The sequence below is a fragment of the Lethenteron reissneri genome, chromosome 38 (genome assembly GCF_015708825.2).
Source record: "Lethenteron reissneri isolate LAM-NWPU_2019-01 chromosome 38, ASM1570882v1, whole genome shotgun sequence".
NCBI classification, from domain to species: Eukaryota; Metazoa; Chordata; class Hyperoartia; order Petromyzontiformes; family Petromyzontidae; genus Lethenteron; species Lethenteron reissneri.
Window position 1 is genome coordinate 2850786 of NC_083816.1, and position 21357 is coordinate 2872142.

The 21357-nt window shown below is 47.0% G+C and overlaps 1 protein-coding gene across 6 annotated transcripts; it reads left to right on the forward strand.

Moving 5' to 3' along the window:
• The first annotated feature begins 4399 nt into the window (after nt 1–4399).
• On the forward strand, nt 4400–14627 carry LOC133351651 (uncharacterized). 6 transcript variants are annotated; one of them, XM_061567016.1, is made up of 4 exons: nt 4400–4610; nt 6258–6361; nt 8378–8427; nt 9707–14627. In XM_061567016.1, exon 4 carries the CDS (start codon nt 9897–9899, stop codon nt 10806–10808), a length of 912 nt encoding a protein of 303 aa, XP_061423000.1. In that variant the 5' UTR covers nt 4400–4610; nt 6258–6361; nt 8378–8427; nt 9707–9896; the 3' UTR covers nt 10809–14627. The 6 variants fall into 6 exon arrangements, with proteins under 6 accessions (XP_061423000.1, XP_061423002.1, XP_061423001.1 ...); XM_061567018.1 differs by having other exon boundaries at nt 6261–6361; XM_061567017.1 differs by lacking the exon at nt 8378–8427 and having other exon boundaries at nt 6258–6366.
• The last annotated feature ends 6730 nt before the right edge of the window (nt 14628–21357 follow it).

Below are 21357 nucleotides of genomic sequence, written 5' to 3' on the forward strand. Positions count from 1 at the left end.
AAGCTCACCTCTTCTCCATTGCCCATCCTCTACCCTCCCCTCAACCCTTCACTTCTTCCCAAGTTACTCTCGATCACAGTCACTCATTCCTCAGCCCTTATACCGTTTTAGAAGTTATGTTAAGTGCCTTCAGCAAAGGCACTCGATGCAATATACGATTGCACTTTGCGCCTCCGATTAGCATGGTTGGCTACATACGGTTCAAAAGAAGATCAACATACCATGTGACCTACAATCCTGACAATGTTACAACGAATGGAACTCAACATGCCTGTAAAATGCAACTCCACATTGCCCCACTTGCATGGTCAAACATTCAAAGAATACTAACTTGTCATAGCATACTCAATTTAAACGTTGGGCGTTCCAATGAGAGCCTTGCGGAGGTATGAGTTGTGATTCCATGCTAACATTTAAAGCCACTGGGAATTCCCCAAGACATTGCAATATGTACTTTGATACTGCGTACAAGTGTAGTGCTGAACTTTACGGACAACGTCTTCCTTTTCTGTCGTCACTTTATCTTATCAAACTCAGCACATTTCGCCACCACTCTCCAGCGCGTTCTCCGCTCGCTCGCCACGCTCCGCCGGCCTCGCTCGCTCCGTTCCTCCCTCTCTCTCTCCGTCTCTCCCGACTCTCCTCTCTGCTTCTCCATCCCACTCCAGCCGTCGCTCTCTCTCGGCTTCTCCGTCTCACTCTGACTGTCGCTCTCTCTCGGCTTCTCCGTCTCACTCCGAGCTCTCGTCTCATCTTCTTCCCCTGCTCCACCGCTACCCTATTCTACCTCTCATATCTTCCTCATCTCCGTCTCTAATGCTACCCTATACTTCTTCGACTCCACTGCTACCCTATACTTCTTCTTCCACTCCACTGCTACCCTATACTTCTCCTTCTGCTCCGACCGTCCAGTTCCTAGCACAACTCCCTGTCTTACTCGGATGCTCCTGTATTTATCCCCATCCCTATTAACTTCCAATTAATACAGGGAGGAACAATGTTCCACACTGCCCACCAGGGATTATTTAGCTGTCTGTCTGTCTGACTGTCTGTCTGTCGTACATAAATAAATATATAATGCACACAGCTCTTTGATTGGTGGAGACCTTACAAACAGCTCTTTGATTGGTGGAGACCTACTGCCGGGTACGGAGAGGGGAGGTGCCTAAGGGAGGAGGGTCAGGGGAGGGGCCTAAGGAAGGGGGGAGTCAGGAGAGGGGCCTGAGGGGGGGGGTTCAGGGGAGGGGCCTGAGGGGGGGGGTCAGCGGAGGGGCCTGAGGGAGGGGGGGTCAGGGGAGGGGCCTAAGAATATGGGGGGGGGGTGCTCAGGGGAGGGGCCTAACAGAAGGGGGGTTAGGGGAGGGGCCTAAGGGAAGGGGGGTCAGGGGAGGGGCCTGAGAATATGGGGGGGCGGGTGGTCAGGGGAGGGGCCTAAGGGAAAGGGGGTCAGGGGAGGGGCCTAAGGGGGGAGGGGCCTAAAGGAGGGGGGGGGGGCGATAGTTAAGGGGGCTGTCTGCCTGGCTACCTAAAGTCAAGTTATCTTTTATACATACAGGTAGGAACAACAGGTTCCACACTGCCCACCAGGGATTATTTGTCTGTCTGTCGTGCACGAATGCGCTGTCCAACCAAGTTCCTACCTGCCCACTCCGAAGGAACGTGTTTAGCTGGCGGCTCCCCAACGCCCCGTGCCCCCGGCCCCCGCCGCCACCTGTTCCCATTCCCAGACTTACAGGCGCCACCTTGTCCCTGACAACAACAACCGGCCAATCACTGCCCTGCATCCATAATTGCCTAACGGGCCGTCTCCGTCTCACCAGTTGTCCCCCAGCAACACCAGCATGTCCCGATACGACCCCACGTGTTTACAATTACCCCCTTGGCACGCGTTACACCACCACACAAGTATAAGTGGAAAGTCCTGTCGCACATCCTAGCTTCTCACGTGTTTAGTTGGAGCCACCCGATCACAAAAGCTAGCCAACTATACTCACAATCCAGAGCTACCAGGTTTGATTCTGAAACAAATAAAGAGACTTGGATAAGCACCCTTGCATATCCAACAGGTCAAATATTGATTATGGCGGGGTAAAGTGTAGGTTCCATATATTCAATCCAACCTGTTTGGCTAACGTGAGAAATAATGGAGAATAAGTCCATTTAAAAAATACTGTAATACAATGAGTCGTGCAAAAGACATATAGGTAGGTGGTGAACATCTCACATTCTCTGCTATAGATGTGTCTGTGACATTTGCAATCAAACTAATATTACCAAGAGTATGTGTGATATGGGAAGCAGTAGTGTAGTGGTCAGCGCACAGTGCTACAAACCCTAGAAATAATATGTATTTATACCGGAGGAATCCGATGAGCTATAAAGCTCCTGTTCAGATGTCCAGTAGGGACACGGGGTAAGAACGTTACGCAACAAATAGTACAAAAACACGATAGTAGTGCAAAAATACAAAGGTAAACAAATCACCAAAACATGCATGTTCTGTCCCACGGCAGATATGGGGGTGTGTTTACACAGGAGCTTCCTGATATGGTGTTGAGTTTGGTCACGTGACCAGGAAGTTACGATTTAAGGTTCTCTAAGCCACGAGGCAACCATGTCAGCCATTACACAGAGTACAAAATGGAGGCACAAATAGAGTCTCAGTTAAGACAGGCGCATCTGTTCCATGTGGGACTTTAAGAAGCATTGTCTGTAAGTCCGTTCTCATAATACTGGGGATGCTGTTATAATGTTAGGATTGCTGTTAAAATGCTATAAATGCCTTTATGATGCTGTTAAATTGTTATGATAAATATGAGGCCGAGTTAACAACGATCAGTCGAGCCAGACTTGTGCCCATGTAACTTTAATGCGTTCTTGAGAGCAAGGATGAAGAAGTATCTCATCCACAGTTCAGTATGTTGAGGTGAAAAAGATGACTCGGAGGCAGATCTTCAGTAGGGGCTTTATGCCAGATGTTTATTAAGGGCTTACGCCTGAAGTTGGCTTGGGAATTAACACTTGTCCCCAAGGGATAGGGGTTCTATGCTCGGTCCTTCACCCAGACCCACACTCTGTCTGCTCTGTAGCACGGCTAGCTTCCCAGGCTCTCTCCTCTGCATCGGCCCAGGGATCAGCCGACATCGACCGACCGAGGAGAACAGCCAGCTCCTATCGCTATCGCCGGCTTCATCTCAGACTCCGTGAGCCCTACCCCTGGTCCACTCTTCAACCGTCCACGTTCCCGGGCTCCCACAATGACCCCACTTCCGTCCCGGGACCCAGCTTAAGTACCCCAGGGAGACATGACGTCATCCCCCCGCCCACTGCGCACCGGAAGGTGAGCGTGACGTAATGTCCCCGACTACTACTCTACAAGTGTTATATGCAGCATGTATATTTAGAGTGCAGTATGGTGATAGCACGATGTGACCTTATTTCACACAGTAGCTTACTCTCTTGTGTAGCTATTCAGTGCTACTGTAGGTGCCTGGTCCATCCAGTAGCCTATTGTTGAGTTTCATGTTATCTAAGACAATGTTATGATGCTGCAGTGTTCATTCATTGTATTGATATTCCAAGTATTAACAGATGCTGTATTTTGTACTGTCTTTTTCCATCAGTTTTACCTCGTTCTAATCATTAAATACGTTTGGAGGCGGATATTCACCCTGGCTCTGAAGGTTTATTAAATGCGAGGTTAACTACTGGGATAAGTGGTACAATGCAGCGCAAAGCGAGGCCGAGAAAACACATACAAATAATACTAAACCATCCCCATCCTACCAGGCAAAGCCCAATGAGGTATTAACTTATATTTCAGAAGTGACTTGGCCACAAATAACAGCTCACCTAAGTAGCCCCATCATTTGGACATTTCAACCGGGTTCAATTCGACCACCAATGGTGACGATTATCCGAACCGGTCCTGGCCCTCCCCTTGGTCGACTCAGCCTCAAATGAGTACCTGGTGCACGAGGGAGACAAATGCGGCCGGGTGTGGTGCTGGCCACCCTAAAAAACATATATGACTGCTATTTGTGTGTTACCAGGTAAAGGCCACTGAGCTGTATAGCTCTTTTTCAAAAGCGACCTGGCTATAACAAATGATAGCTCGACAGAGTGGCATATCACGTGCAAATGTATAGCAACAGTCAAATACTCCTAAGTGCGTGTTTATCCCCTCATAGGGGGTGCTTACTCGCTAGCAGCACTTGCCCCGACAGTCTGTTACAAATTCTTAGGTTTTTCGGTAAAGTCACGTAGGTAAAACACAACAATTGCCCGTGTGGTATTTTCCTCGAGAAACCGGTTGGGCGGTTTTAAACAAAAAAATCCAGTTACATCCTCCTTTTTGTGGGGGGTCGTGACCAGCACACAGCAACTCCTCAGCCTCGACAGATGCCCAGTGACTCCCATCGTGGGCAACGCGCATCTGTCAACTCTTCGCACGCCGAACGCAATAAGTCTCACCTGCGCTAAGGCGGCACTGCGAGTGAAGAATCTCTGTGCTGTTCACGGGGGGGGGGGGGGGGGCGGACATCTCCTGCGAAGCTCCGACCAACAAAGACACGAAGACGCGGAGACACGGAGACCCGGAGACCCGCAAGGTACCGGCCGTGATAAGTGTTGCCACTCACGTAGCGCACAAAGACGAAGATCACCCCGTGTATCCTTAACAGACTGTAGGGGCAAGTGCTGTTAGCGAGTCGCACCTATGACGGCCGGGCGCGGCACACGAGGGGGTGAGTGGCCAACACCACGCCCGGCCGCCTTTGTCTCGCCCAGTGGCGATGTTTACACACCGCATAATGTGCTAATTTGAGGCTGAGTCGATCTAGGGGAGGAAGCCCGTGACAGGTTCAGATAATCATCACTGGTATTGGCCGTGAGCATGAACAACATCGTTTGGCTGTCATACTGCAGGTGCCATGTAATACATCAGTCGTGTTTGTTTGCAAGTACTTATGTGTGTATACAGCAATACCCCGATTTACATCTCCCCCTTTTGTGCCGTTTCGCAAATACGTCGCCACTTTATTATTAACACCGTCACCCGATCTGCGTGGTCTCGACCCCACACTCACGTCGCTGGCAGCGTCGTCCGTCCGTCCTTTTTCGCTATCTGTCGCCTCTCAGCCTTTGGCTCCAGCACCTACCCCGTGTGTATCGCTTTGATTGATTGACGTCGTTTCGATATTCAGGAACGCATCCCCCAACGTAAACCAGGGTACTACGTTCAGTGTATTCGGCTACTATTATATATTTCCACTTGATAAGCCGCTTCGTTGAGCAATCATTTGTGGCCAGGTCGCTTCTAAAAAAGAGCTATACAGGTGTAGATCAGTGGACCCTATCTGTTAAAATAAAAAAAACAATGCGTTAGTTTATATGTGGTGAACATGTTTAGTGACATCGGCTATGTCACTGTATGGTGCTGGCCCGGAAGGGTCGTTCCATTCGATGTTCCTACATCGTGGACAGCACCGTGTGGGTGGGTGGCTGTGTGTGACACCAGCCCTAGCGGGGACAGCGCCTTGTGGGTGGCTGTGTGTGACACCAGCCCTAGCGGGGACAGCGCCGTGTGGGTGGCTGTGTGTGACACCAGCCCTAGCGGGGACAGCGCCTTGTGGGTGGCTGTGTGTGACACAGCCCTAGCGGGGCTTGGCGAGCACTGGGATAGTGCGGGCACCACGCACAGCATGCGGTGGGTGCTCCCCCGAGGGGCAGGGGGTGAGCGTCAGCCCAGGGGCAGGGTTGCCCCGGGCCATGGCATTCTGGTTGACCCCGTAGACACGTGATCACAAGTGTCCACATAGGTGGCGGACTAGGGGGTGATCACGTGTCCGGAGAGAGTAGTACACTGCTACGAAACCGGCAATTCCCTATTCACGACCAACAACAGTGGCAAATATTTGTAACCGGTCCTGGGCTTCCCCTAGGTCAACTCAGCCTCAAATGAGCACCTTGTGCGGTGTAAAAACATCAGCCCTGGGGAGACAAAGTCGGCCGGGCATGGTGCTGACCACCCAACCCCTCGTGCGCCGTTCTGGCCTTCATAGGTGCTCGCTAACAGCATTTGCCCCAACAGTCTGTAAAGGCTATAGGGAGGATCCTTGTCCGTTATTTTTTATCTTCGTGTATAAACTATACAACTGAATTGAGTTATGGTCCAGTGTATAATAAGCATAGTAGAATATATGGGAAGACCTAAGGTCAAGAGTTGGATGCGTCGTGTGTGTGTGTCTCCTGCACAGCAGCTTTTTGGATGTGGTGGAAGGCAGAGGGCCTTTGACAAGGTGCGGATGAAGGTGGTGGTTTTGTCATCAACGGCTTGGGTCACGAAGACATCTTGACAGCTGTACGGTACAAATATTACAGTTCTGCACAACACGAAATACTCTGTGGTCTAACACTGTAATTCTACACTCTGGGTTCCTCCTCCGTCTTCTTTAAGAGACGACGAGGATGAACGCTCCATTGTAATTGTTCTTCGTATGTACATCATGATTATACATCTTGTATCTGGCTGGCTGTTGATTTGCAATGGGATTAAGGCTGCTAGAATCGACTCGGCTTATCATCTCTCAGGGGTTCATGAAAAAATGCCACTTTTTGGGAAGTCAGCAGGGACTTTCCTTATGGATAAAATGCATCCCACAGTGCGAAAATGAAAAATATGTGAAAAATCCATCTGGCTCGGGGTTTAACATTCTTGTCTACTTTTTCTAAATCTATGGATGGTAATAATAGGGCTTCCACCTTTAAGGTACAATTAAACAGTGAAGAAGAACGCCTTATGATATAGGAAGAGGGGATAACTACATGCCTTGAGATGAGTACAGTCAGTCCTCGTTGACCGTGATAGATGCGTTCTTGAAAATGTCCACGTTAAGCGAAAACAATTTCCCCATAAATAGTGGCACGAAAAGGTTTGGCAAGATACGATGTACGCACACAGTGAGACGGCGGGACAAATAACTGAAATTATGCCGCCGCGTTAGTGTGTCATTTTGCGTACTGAATTATACCGCTCAGCGGCGCAGTTATAAAAAGTTGTTAGTCGGCAAACCGTTCAGAAATCGCATTATAACGGGCGCATTCTGCATTACAATAGTACGCATTCCACGTTGGGTGCGATAAGCGGTCCCGAATGGAAGAACCGCGTTAGAGCGGAAACGCGTTATAGTGTGAACACCACACGTTAAGTGTGGACTTATCGTATAGTATCATTAGGCGACTGTCAAAACTAGGACTATAAATATCCCAGGAAGATGTTCTGGTTTTCCATGATAGCAGCGACCTTAAACGAAAAGAGGGCAATCCTGGGAAAACGAGAGGAGGTGGCAACCCACGATCTTTGGTGACAATTTCAAACCGGGTGGTTTTTGTGTGTGGTTCCCATTCACTACAAAACCGCTTGACCCGGTTATGCATCAGTTGGTTTAAATGGTTTTGAAAGGGTTTTGCTTCTGACATTTTTTACGGTAGAAACGGAGTCGCGCAGCTAATTTCTCCCGTAATCTGCGGCACAGCGTTGTCGACACAATGTTTGTCACCTTGCATTTTGGGACGGAGCTCCACGGTGCATCACGGATTATAGGATTACAACTTGACGAAAGCATACCCATGAGGCATTGATCGCGGAGGTTGTTTATAGACATACCGCTTGATGAAGGGGGCCAAGACGATTTGTTGGCTGTGACAGGGAATATCACTCAAGTCTCTGGGTTCATGACGCAGTGCACTAACCATTGCACCACTGTTCCCCAAAAACTGTAGAGTGCATTATAATATGATAACAAAAAGCCTAACATTGGCATGGAGCTAATCTTTTACCTGGCAGCCTAAACTCAGAAGCGGAAATTCAACATTTCTATGATGGACTGTCTGCCCGTAGGACAACCACCGATCGCTTATCACCAAGGTGTTACAGTGTCCACACCATGTTATCAACAAGCTGATGCATGCACAGAGCTCGGCTGCTTGGCTTTTGACGCGGTGTAAGAGATTTATCAAGACATTCGTGATCACTTCCATGATATTTACTCAAACAACCTTGAATGAGACACTCCCGGCAGCATGCAATTGTTCAAATTCAGTGGCGTGGTAACGACATTGCCAACTCAGGGGCTGCGGAAATCGGTCAGGTGGGTTTGATTTGTCTGACACGGTCGCACCAGGGTTATTATATATCGCCGGCTCCTCAACAACAACATAGAAACACACACTCTCTTTGCGAAAGCCAAACGTTAGTGCTTAAATAAAATTAAAATAAAACGTGAAATGTGAATGAAAGCATTTTTTTTATAAAAAATAAATTTAAACCGCGTTATAAATAAGTCATGTTGTTCTTTTACACTGTTGTTGAAAACAGATCTTACGGTGGTTGTCAAGGAGACCCCAAATCACAGTTTTGGCCATCAGGTGGGGGCGATGGCACACCCTGCCGCCATGCTAGTCACGCTACTTTTTAAATTGTATTATGTACTTCATTCCCTGTCTTCCCCGAGTTCTTGTACTTATGATTTGCCCAGTAAAAATATTACATTCAGTCTATTGTTATTTCGTTACAAGAAATCGCACAGCGTCACAAAAAGTCAGACCCCCCTCCCTCAAATATGACGTCACGAAGCTCTGCCCCCCCCCCCAAAATAAAACATGCTTCAAATCGCTTTAAACTATTGTCATTGTAGTGCGTACTTAATGTGCCGCTGCACTCTGATGTTGTAGGAGAAAACATTTATTAAAAAAAGTATATTTAATTAAGTAGAACGTGTTGTCTATATTTATTTAAAGTTGCGCATTTTGATGTGACGCCACATTTCTCACCCCCCCCCCCCCCGTCACACATCGTCACAAATGTCTGACCCCCCCCACCCCTAGCTGCGTGACGTCATTTATGGCCGGCCCCTAATTCGTCTTCTAATTATTCTTGTAAATGTTTTATTTTTATGCCTGCTACCCGTAATGCGTGTATGTTACTCGTTATACTTTGTTTCATAAATGACAGTCAAACCCCGATTTTAAGTCTCCCCCTTTTACGTCATTTCGCAAATACGTCGTTTCTTTATTATTAACACCGCAACCCGATTTGCGTCCCCTCAACCTCACACTCACGTCGCTGACAGCATCGTGCGTCCTTTCTCGTTACGTGTCGCCGCTCAGCCTTCGCCTCCATCCCTCCTACCCTGTAAACCGCTTAGATCGACGTCGTTTCGATATTAGTCGTCGCACCTGACAGGAACGCATCTCCAACGTAAACCGGGGGTATTTTATTTTCTGTGTTGACTCAGGGCCTCATTGTTTAGATGGAGTCTAAACATCTGGCAACAGCAATATTTGCTTTAAAAATCTGCTGATGAAGCTTAAAATGTGAAATGCAATCCAAGTTTGCTAATTCAAAGATATACCTCTGAGGAGCACTGGGCTGGAAAACCCGTAAGCTGATGGACCATTCATGTATCTATGAAGAAAACGGAACGTTTTTAACCATGCCCATTTACAAACCCATTTTATAAACTAGCCATGGCACACCAATAGACCAAAGCAATGCATACATTTTGAAATAATGGTATAGTGTTGGTGAATATTTTTTTCCTATCAACTAAAACTGCTGCGAGGTATACATCAGATAAATGTAATATTGCCATATCCACGTGTGATTTTGTTAAAATAATATTCATACTGTGAATTCTATTTTCAGACTGACCTTGAAGAAATTTCATCGTTTTGGATCAAGATTGCTGTTGGCCAAAGATTCAGTCTCGTGCCACGTTTCGTCTGATTTTTTTTTTCCGGACCATATTCCATCTGCCTATAATAACACCTACCTGCCTTCCACGGATATATAATACACCCTCGGAACACCACGGCCATGTGTGAATAGCCACAACATGTCTGAAACGTCCAATGTACAAAAACTACACCTGTCAGAGGATTCAGATCCAATTTATGCTAGTTTGCATGAAATTACTTCTTCAGAAACAGTGGAGAATGCTATATACATCAGGATGTTTTCCAGTGGAGATACAGGTCACAACATTGATGCGAAGCAAACGAATATCAAAGAGCTCACAAAGGAGTCTTTACATTCTAAACTAAATAATAATGCTTCACAACCAGATATCAATCCACCAGGTGAGACGAAAAACATAGGCGTGGTGGAAAAAGACAAGTTCAAACATGTGCCTTCCACCACGGTGCCAAGCGAAAACACACATTGCTACCACACGCTCACGGCCCTAATTGCAAATGTGGATGTTAAAGCGAAACAGAGATCCACCACATCACTCCAAGAAGACGCATACGGTGTTGACAGGGATGCTAAAGCAAATGTTTCAAAATATGACTCATCGTCTTCTGACGTGAGTGACCATATGTATGAAACTACAGATTATGAGGAAATAGACAGATACAGCAACTTGCTTCTAAAGCACAGATTTTCGCTGCCAGATGACAAATCTAACGAATTATACAATCCCCAAACTACAAACAAATTGAGCAAAAACGAAGACAAACGTGCCCCTTTGTCGAAGCAAAAGCCCAAAAGCCTTGACATACCCACACGCAGTGACGAATCCCCATTATATTCTGTCCCCAATTATCCGCCACGCAGACACGAAAAACCCATTTACGTTAAAAAGGGTTGTCCACACCCAGTCTTTTCTCCAAACATACCAGTGAACGCTGCCGGGTACGTTAATGCCGACACTAAGGGTGAAGAAAGTGAAACGGTTTCTCCCGCATATAAGTTCAAACATGCGGGCCGTGGCCGTGCCATGAAGTCTGACCATAAAAAAAAATAGCTTCTCGACCTCTCAGAGGGGGTTTGACTTTTCATCTCCACTTGTAAATGTTCGCCCAGCTTTCTTAATATGGTGTCCTATAACTGTGTCTAAAGACCCTCTGATGTTAGCTGCTAAATCGAGCCAGTATTGCGATCTACATGTATCCCTCGAACCTCGACTATGGGACGTGCAGCATGAAAGGCGTCATTGAGGAGGCCGGGACAACCAAGCACGTGGTTCTTTCTCTCCACTTGCTTCACCTCAAGAAACTCCCTCAACACCACTCGGCAGAACATTGGGGGGGGGGGGGGGTGGCCTCAACAAGATTCTGAAGACTTTACCAAAGCTGATGATTTGACTCCTTGTTAACCAATGATCATCGACATTATAACTGCCAGCCATCATTATCATCATCGCCACTAAGATCGTGGGTTGCCACCTCCTCTGGTTTTCCCAGGACTGCCCTCTCTTGTGTTTTTTGTTTTGAGGTAGCCGCTGTGTTGGAAAACCTGTACGTCTTCAGGCAGGAAACGGCGGAACTTCAACAATCTTCTTGCTGAACGTGTCCATCAAGCTGTGGCTGGACACCATTGAAGTAACACAGTTGATGGGGGCTCTCTGGAAAATTGACATCCAAGCTTCTTGCTGCGCAACTTAAGCTGTCTAACTCCGGCTGTGCCTTTGGAGTGTGCTGTGCATTTGCATATTTAATACAATATATATTCGTTTATTCACACGCAAGTGATTAAAAGCAGCGGGCACACTGCGGCTGCATAAATCAATTCAACAATACAAGAGTAAAAATATATCGGGGGAAATTGGTGAGGGAAGCAATACATCGTTAAAAGGGGTGAAAGGAAAGGGAGGTGGTTAAGATCGTACTGATTTATACAATAAAGTGCTCATATCATTGGTTGTAACCCTTATCTGAGCAACCTAAATTAATAATAGTTCAAACCAATGCAGTGCTGGTCTCCTGGTAGAGAGGTCTTACGGGACGAGGCGCGCTCACGAAGTAACGAGTTCTCTTGACCCTGGTGGGGGGGGTCAAGCAGTGGATAGGGAATGCGGTCTTCGTTTGACAGAATACGATTGAGGAGGCACGAGTCTGCGGCTCTGCCGACCTCGTCAAATAAGTGGTGCGCCGCGGCAAGCCTGGACTGGCCATTGGGCAGCAGTCCAAGGTGGCAAATCCCTGGTGGGCCCGTCTATTCCGAGAGCCGGTTGGGCCGGTCTGCTTGGGGAAATTGCAAATGTGATCAGAGTATAAAAAAAATAATTTAAATATATTATTACCCAGTGGCGGCTCCTGCAAAATCTCTCAGGGGGGGGGCAAATGTCTGGATGATTGATAAGGATAAGGTCCACCCATGCAATGAATAAATTAACAGCTTAAGCATGTAAAGGCAACTTCACTTCTTTAATATTAATGAAAAATAAAGTGACTCTTACAATACATCTTGTTTGTTTATATACTCACTATTAAAACAAACCACTCAAGTTTATTTTATTAAAGATTCCACTAGGTAGCGATAAATTATATTGTTGGATGAAACGTGCTTACGTATGATGACGTTAGCACGTATGATGACGTAAGCACGTATGATGACGTAAGCACGTTAGGGCTCGCCCTCCCGGAAGCCATAGAGAATGCATTGGAGCGCCCCCGTTCGAAAAAAAACATCTTTGAATGCAAGTCTATGGGGCCACTCGGGGCGATTCTCAGCCGGAGTGAAATCGCCCCAAAAGAGGCGGTACTCCACAGAACGTAGCATGACGCTGATTGGACTATATCCAGAGGCTGGCAGTGACGGCTAGCGTGACTCTGTGGTTGAATGACATTGGTGGTGCGTCGCCCAATCGCCCTAATGAAGAAACCGCCCCTGTTATTACCTATAATGTGCATGCTTCATTGCCTATTTACGCGTTAAGTCTTATATTCGGCAACCCCAATGATTTTTTTCTCGCTGGCCAAATGGGCATAATCACACTAATACGTCACATCGTAAATCTAGATTCCGTACTAGTACAATATATACAGCTTGTCTCATAATCCATTTACATTATTATTTTAAATACCCACTAGCTGTACTACCCGGCTTCGCCCGGGACTTGGATCCACCATGCCCGGCCGCCTTTGTCTCCCCAGTGGCGATGTTCATACGCCACACCAGTTACTCGTTTTTAGGCTGAGTCGACCTAGGGGAGGCCCAGGACCGGTTCAAATAATCGTCACCGGTGGTGGCCGTGATTGGCCGTGTCAGGTGGTGGAGGGTTACAACACATTAATAAATAAGGCGATCTAAACCCAATAACGTTGTTTATGAATAATGGTCGCGAAAGCCTACGTGTTACAAATTGACTCACTTTACTTAATAACCAGGCTACAATCTACATTATAGACTGCCAGTACACCCACCCAGCTTAATAACCAGGCTACAGTCTACCTTATAGACTGGCAGTACGCTCACCCAACTTAATGACTATTTGTACAGTCAACATTTAAAGAATCGATTCTTGGCGCGTCGTGTTTAAAAGTAATGACACAGTTGTTTTTTCATCTGAAATGGTAATTGTTGTGGTTTCACGCTTGAACACACCGGTGGGCTAAAGCAGTGAACTATTAGTCTTTTATCAACGTGACACTTTTTTACTGATTGGCCGTGTCAGGTGGTGGAGGGTTACAACACATTAATAAATAAGGCGCTCTAAACCCAATAACGTTGTTTATGAATAATGGTCGCGAAAGCCTACGTGTTACAAATTGACTCACTTTACTTAATAACCAGGCTACAGTCTACATTATAGACTGCCAGTACACCCACCCAGCTTAATAACCAGGCTACAGTCTACATTATAGACTGCCAGTATGCTCACCCAGCTTAATGACTATTTGTACAGTGAACATTTAAAGAATCGATTCTTGGCGCGTCGGGTTAAAAAGTAATTACACAGTTGTTTTTTCATTGGTATGTAATGTTTGAAAGTTTTCAGAAGATTTTTAATGTATTTTCCCCCCGGGCAATGCTGGGTATATCGAGTTTATACCACAAAGTCGTCGCTTAACACGGGTGGGGTGTCGAGGCCTAGTACCGTGCAGAGCCTCCGGCCTCGCCTAGATTGCCCACCCGGCTGAGGCTGGGTACCGGGGCCGTTAACCCCCCCCCGCGCTACACTAATACTGTCTAATCGCTATAATTGTATTATCTACCGACCCTATAATAGTAATTGCACACATTGGGGTGGGGGGGGGGGAGTGAAGAGGACGTGAAACTTTGATGAATTTACCTCAGAGTCGCGTGTTAATGCGTGCGCATATTTTTAACGGGAATTAAAAATGGCGTCCACCCCGCAGCGAATGCGTCGCTACCCGTTGCTAGGGGCAACCGCCGTGGAAAACCAAACGGACCAATCGCGTCTCGCAAATCCCTCACATTTCGTCTAATGAAACTGCGTATGGTCCGGCGACACACACACACACAGACAGACAAACAGACAGACAGATTTGCGATTTTATATATATAGATTGCCCGAATTTTGACAGAACCCTGTTGCTCCACCGTTGGTGAATCCCCACCATGCGTGAGAATGGGCAGTCCTCGACATGCAAACGGGTTTCCGTTCCTGAGACCCGATTGTAAGTCGAACGGTTCGTAACTCGGAACACAATAAAATGTACTGAATTGAAATGCGCATACGGTCAGTGTTACAAAATGTGTTACAGTACGACAAAAAGGGGGAATAATTTTTAATCTCATAAAGAAGAAATATTGTACATGTGCATGTTATATTGTCACAAATGCTGTATCGTACATAAAACAACATAAAGTAACTTGAAAAAAATAAGTATTATTTTCACTTATCTTGAGTCCTTGATGCTGGCTTGCTTGTCTGAAGGTGCTTAATGACTCACCGCAATTGCACACACACGGGGCACGCAGGCACACACCCACACACGGAGCATGCACGCACACAACAACAAAACCACACACACAAAGACACATACGGGGGGGGGGCACGTTCCGACAGTGGAACGGACACGGCCAGGGGTGTTACTGTGCCCGTCACGACACCTGCCAACCAATGTTACACGCTGCAGCCTGGTAATGTTTCTTGGGCAGACGTCCCGTCGAGTAGTGAGTTTCTTTCGTCAACAGCACTCGAGCTCTGTCGATAACCGTGCCACACGCCACGGGGTTGCCTTTCATCTGGGGCTGGGCAATGCAATTGGGGGGGGGGGGGCATTGACTGCGTTGGCAATGGTGGACATGAACTTAACAAGAACATATTAACAAGAACATATTAACAAGAACATATTAACAAGAACATATGAACAAGAACATTAACAAGAACATATTAACAAGAACATATTAACAAGAACAACCCAACATGGTCGTCGATAACGCTGCTTGAAAAATAAAAGTCTGTAAAAGGCAACGTTTAATGATCCTTACAAAAAAATATAAATATTACATGTGAATTCTAACACAGGTTTGAAATTACCTACAACCCTGATATGCTGTGAAGAAGGGGCATTGCCCGAAACGTCACGCACCCCCGCAGGCTTCCGTGCCCCCAGCCCCCTCAACTCAAATACGTTTCCTCACCATCTGTAGTGACTGTGACGACGGAAAATGAGGAACCAGCGAATGAGAAAACAATGAACACATTCCTGCAGAGGGAGCTGGTAGGAACGTAGGGTTGCTCGGTCAATGGCCAGGGTCAACGGCGGCGTGGTGTATTCCGCAAATATGCCCGACTGTGAGGGCGGGCACCAGCCGGCGTGAGTAGATTAAACGTTGAGTTTTATAAGGGCACTACGGGGTGACCAGCCCGTCCCCACCCAGCCCCACCCCTCCCACCCCCCACCCAGCCCCACCCTCCCCACCCAGCCCCTTCCCACCCTCCCCTCCCCACCCAGCCCCTCCCCACTCTCCCCTCCCCACCCTGCCCCTCCCCACCCAGCCCCTCACCACCCTCCCCTCTCCACGCAGCCCCACCCCTCCCATTTTTGGAAGCACGACGGACGGACGGACGGACACAATAATCCCCTGTGGGCTGGTGGAACCAGGTGGTTCCTACCAGTAAAATGTGAGTTTTATTGTTACCAGACCATACTGAGTGTGATCATCTTTGACTGGTGGCGGCGTAATACGCCGCCACCACTATGGTTGAGCAGGTACCTCCAGTCAGGGGCCAACTGGGGGCAATACCGAGTCCGGCCTGTGCTAAGCAGGTCTCGTGGGTCAGCATCCTGGGGGGACGGTTGGGAACCGGAGGGGGACACCCCAGGCCCCCGTGTGGGGGGCTGGGCGGGATTGCGCAACAATCCAGGTCCCTCCAGAAGATGATGGGCGTGACCAGGGGCGGGGTGACACTGGGAGCCCCATAAAAGCCGAACCCAGAGCGGCTCAAGTCAGTCCGCCTCAAGCCGAAGACTCAGAAGCCTACCTACGATAGGACCCTGGACCCCAAGCCCCGCCGTCCTTATAAGGGCCCTGGCTCAGTGAGGCCAGTGGTCAATAGGCTAGGACCCTGAGCATCCCCCGACCCAACGTCCTTCTCAGGGCCGGGTCTGTGTGGGCCAGCGGTCGAGACCCGAGAACCTTGGCTGGGTCGGGTCAGCCTCCCCTAGGTCCCGCTAGCCGGAGGGCTAAAGAGTGGTTAGCCACAGTGGAAACAATTACCCACCACCAAGTAAGGGCAGCCAAGAGAGAACACAACGCCCTTGAAATGGATGGTGGCATCCAAGACCACGAGGAGCGATGTCGATGTGGGGAGGTCTTTATCCATGCAGTGCTTGATCATGGTTGATGATGACCATGTTTTGGCATTTATCTGGTCATCATTCCCTTACTCAGCTCTCATGGCAGTGGTATCGTGGCAACAGGACTGGGTGGCATTTAAATGTATTTATCTACAAAGCAGTCTCTCAAAAAATATTGACTTTTTTTTCACCTCAACAACAACTGCCATTCGCCACTAAGTGGCGATGACGTCACCACGGCGCCTGTGCCAGGCCAGGTGCACTTTGAGTCCACGTGCAGTGTCGAAGGCTCGCTGAAAGAAGTCACGGGACAGACCCAGGTACCATGGGTTTATGGGTTGACTGACTGAGATGACTGGCAAATGCACCAGATGTGACCCCTAATCTGCCAACTTGCTGTATTTTAGCCACCCGGCGCTCCGCTCGTTATTGTGAGCGTCGCTCCTCCGTTGTTTTTCGGAGGCGACTGCCTCCAACTGACCAGTAGCGTCCTTCACGAGCCTCCTCTATAGATGTCGATCTTGCACCGCTGGTACCAGTCATCAGCAAGTCCATTCAGCTCCACATCCTGCTGTACTGCATCAGTATATTTCTTATCCAGCCCGTGTCATGACGGTTTAGTTTGCCCAAGATGCTTGGGCAAGCGGTGGCTGGGCATGCGGGCTACATGACCCAGCCAACAACGCCTTGCCTGCCAGAGGAGCTCACTGATGGGAATGTGTGCAGATATTCGAGGATTTGTGAGCGCATCACACAATCCAGCCTGGTTAAACCCAGGATGTATCTTATGCAGGCCAGCCTGAATGTTTCTGACCGGCGCAGATATTGCACAAGAGAGGTCCACGTTTCACAAGCATAGAGAAGGGAGGGCATGACTGTGGCCAAGAAGACCCGGAGCTTCGTGTGGAGTAACAGACCGGGTATCTTCCACACAGCATACCGCAGCCGATGAAAAGAAAATGTCGCCCGACTGATTCGGAGTGAGACCTCAGCTGTCAAACAGGAGTTACTTTAACACAAATAAAAAATACACAGGCTGAACAAATTTGGTACAGTATTTGTCAATGACAATAATTATATATTAGGTGTTACAGTAATGTACAGCCTTTGTAAGTCCACTGTTGGATGAAGGCCTTCTCACACCCAACCTGAATCCGGGAGGTCCAGGCTCCGGGCTGTGGGCTCCACACTCCGTATTTTGGGCTCCAGGATTCAGGCTCCAGCGGTTTAGGTCTGGAGTCCCGGGGCTGTGGTTCAGGTGTCCTTCATCAACACATGTATCTGAGTGTGACGAGAGGATGAAGGATCTGTAGATATGTAAGCTGGTTTTAATCCCTTCATTTAATGGAAGAATGAATGAGGAAAAAATCATTTTGTGTGGAAGCCGAGTGGAAAATGCAAATATTTTTATGAAGAGGAAATCACGATAGGGTAATTCCCAATTGTCCAAGCTAATGTGGCATCGGGTAACCTCAATAAATTACATTCAAATTGTAGCCATGGGTAACCCCCGTGGGACCATTTGTAAAGTTGAACAGGAAAAAAACTGTCATTCCACCTAAAAATAGCCACCATCACCCAACATGCACTGGTGGAGGGGGAAATATGAACATACCCTACTAGGGACTTTACCCTTAAAAAAACGGACTTTACCCTTAAAAAAAACGACCAAATTGACAATTGAAAGGGGTGATGACACTGACTTTAATATCCACAAATCATTTAGCCTCCTATCACATGCATATTCATTGCTCGTGACTGGAGACCAGAATTTTTTTTTAAAAACATGTATTAGCCAACTACCCACAGATGCAACCAGGGTTTCTGAAAAGTTCTACCATCAACCACACATACTAGGGATGTGCTCCAGATTTTGAGATTCATTGGAAAAATTTGAAAATCAAGCCTAGATACAACATTTCGGATGATGCGGAAAACAAAAGTGTTGTATCGGATTGATCCATAACACGGAAAGCGACGTCACTAACTCGGTAACATCGGAAAAAGTTTGCACAAAGACAAATCACATCAGGGCTTGATGGAAATCGTCTGGCAAAGATCGGAAATTATCCTTAAAAATTAGATTTTTTTAAATCCAAAACTCATCCCTAATACATGCTATTTATCCGATTCTGCAAATGGCTAATTCATTTAATTTGCAATGTTCCTTGCTTTTGTAAGCAATAAAAAAGCATTTAACTCCGTAGAAATTAATGTAGTCATTCCAGCACTCACACATCAAAGCTTAAATGAAAAACATGTTTAAACAATACAAACTGCTTACAAAAAACGGAACAGCCGCACCATGATTGCATAAAGTGCCAAAATACATACATGTTAAAAGGCGAACCATAACCCAACTTAAATTTCTCCATGGCTCTTACTTAACGAACCAAAGAAGAGCCAAATTCTACGAAACAAACGTCCCCCCAACTGCCTACGGTGCCCCCTGGACACCCCTTAAACACACAGACGTTGCCTTTTTGGGAATGTCCAAACATTACCAAGTTTTCTTTCCAAATGATCACTTTGCTACTTTAACAACACTCACAAAACAACCATCTGACCCTCGCCTGTTGGGGTTGAAACCTCAAGGCCTTTCCAGGGAGGCAAATACATTATTCAAAATTTCAATGTTATGGCAAAAACGCACCATTATAGCCGACTTGAAAGAGCACGCTCCCCCAACAATGCAGGAATGGGCCAATACATTGTCAAAAATTGCTGCTCTAGAGCATCTAAGTGCCAAACTAAGTCGCCGGGAGGACGCATACCACCAAACATTGAAGCCCTTCACTCCCTCTCCTCCAGTGGGCATTTATTCTTAAGAGCATTCATGAGGGCATTTAGGCACTCCCCTCCCCTCCCTTTTCCCTTCTTCTCCTAAAGAGGTATCAGAGCTTAGAAGATACCAAAGGGTTGTCGAGTTTATTAACACATTTGAATAAAACATGCGGTTTAACCATGTTTCTATTGCACTGTTAATCTGTAATGTGTTGCACTCGGGTCAACCCCCTTTCATATCCTCTGTGTTGTGTAGCTGGATCGTTTTGTTAATAAAATGCTTTTGGAAAGAAATAAAAAAGGCGAACTTGATGGGGTGACACACTTATTCCAAAAATACTCACGACAACATTCAAACATTGGAATCGGAGATATACAGCGTGCTTAAAAAAATGTTAACACTATATGGGACTATCGATTTTAATGGGAAAAGAATGGATGATACACTGTAACATGATAACAAATGTTATCCAGGAAGTCTTCAGAGCAAGTGATGTATTGAGCAGAGACGGCAATCGTCTTTTGTGTCGAGGCAGTGGTGGAAATTCCGCAATCCTCAATGACGGAAGGGGGTGGGGACAGGCAAATCAAACCGCCAACGAGGGGATTGGCACCCTCCCATTGCGATAAACTCACCCTGACCCCAGTGCTGGATGAAGCTCGTGCGGGGCCTGTAGCATATGTTATAAAGGGGCCCTAAATATATACATAAATCGCGTAAATATTTAAACACAAATTTGTAACTTGCCTAGTAAAGTAATTGTATTTTTTCACTTGCTATACATCCGGATAATTCGACAAATCGCTAACATTAAACACCCAGTCGTTCATAAAAGTTGAAGGCGGTATAGTACTATAGTAATAGAGCAAGTGCAGAATCACTGAACCAGAATTGATAGCTTGAAAGCATTTAGCGCGGAGCCCTTGAAAGTGCGGGGCCCGTAGCTATATATGTAACTACTTGTGCTCCCGGGAGAATCCGGCACTGACTAAGCCCCTGAACCACCGGGCCAGATAAACAACGGCGTGGATATTGCCAGGAGAAAAAACACCATAGACGTGCCGATGACGTAGCCATCGTGACGTCCGATGGGAACAAACTGCTGGACATGGAGCCGGGGGCTGAATAAGTGAACGCTGCGAAATGGTGCTCAGTATGGATATGAGCAAAACCAAAGGTGCTGTGCAACAGGTTAACTCAACAATCTGTCAAAACTGAAACAACTGGAATAAAAATCAGGAGAGTATTGTAGTTGGGACAGCTATCGAAGGCTGACCGAGTTCGTAAAGGTCTGAATAGGTGGAGCAGAGCAGGTTGGGGTGTTTTTTGAAAGCTGAACTCGGCAATTAAAGGTAACATACCAATTAGTGTATACAGAATAAAGTGTTTTTAATCAGTGTCTAATACCTGCTAAGCCATATGGCTCAGACACGCACGGGCATTCGTGAAGAATAAAAAAAACTAATGCATGGAGAGATGCATGCTGGGAATTAAACTGAGATACAAAAAGAGAATCACATGGATAGGAGCAGTGATTGTCACATCAGTGGTTCTTACATCAGTGGTTCTCACAGCTGTGGTTCTTACAGCAGTGGTTTTTACAGCAGTGGTTCTTACAGCAGTGGTTCTTACAGCAGTGGTTCTTACAACAGTGGTTCTTACAGCAGCAGTGGTTCTTACAACAGTGGTTCTTACAGCAGTGGTTCTTACAGCAGTGGTTCTTACAGCTGTGGTTCTTACAACAGTGGTTCTTACAGCAGTGGTTCTTACAGCTGTGGTTCTTACAACAGTGGTTCTTACAGCAGTGGTTCTTACAGCTGTGGTTCTTACAGCAGTGGTTCTTACAGCAGTGGTTCTTACAGCAGTGGTTCTTACAGCTGTGGTTCTCACAGCTGTGGTTCTTACAGCAGTGGTTCTTACAGCTGTGGTTCTTACAGCAGTGGTTCTTACAGCTGTGGTTCTTACAGCAGTGGTTCTTACAGCTGTGGTTCTTACAGCAGTGGTTCTTACAGCAG

Bases quoted from the DNA above. Each gene is read 5' to 3' on its own strand.
- LOC133351651 (XM_061567017.1), top strand. From the start codon at position 9,897: ATGTCTGAAACGTCCAATGTACAAAAACTACACCTGTCAGAGGATTCA.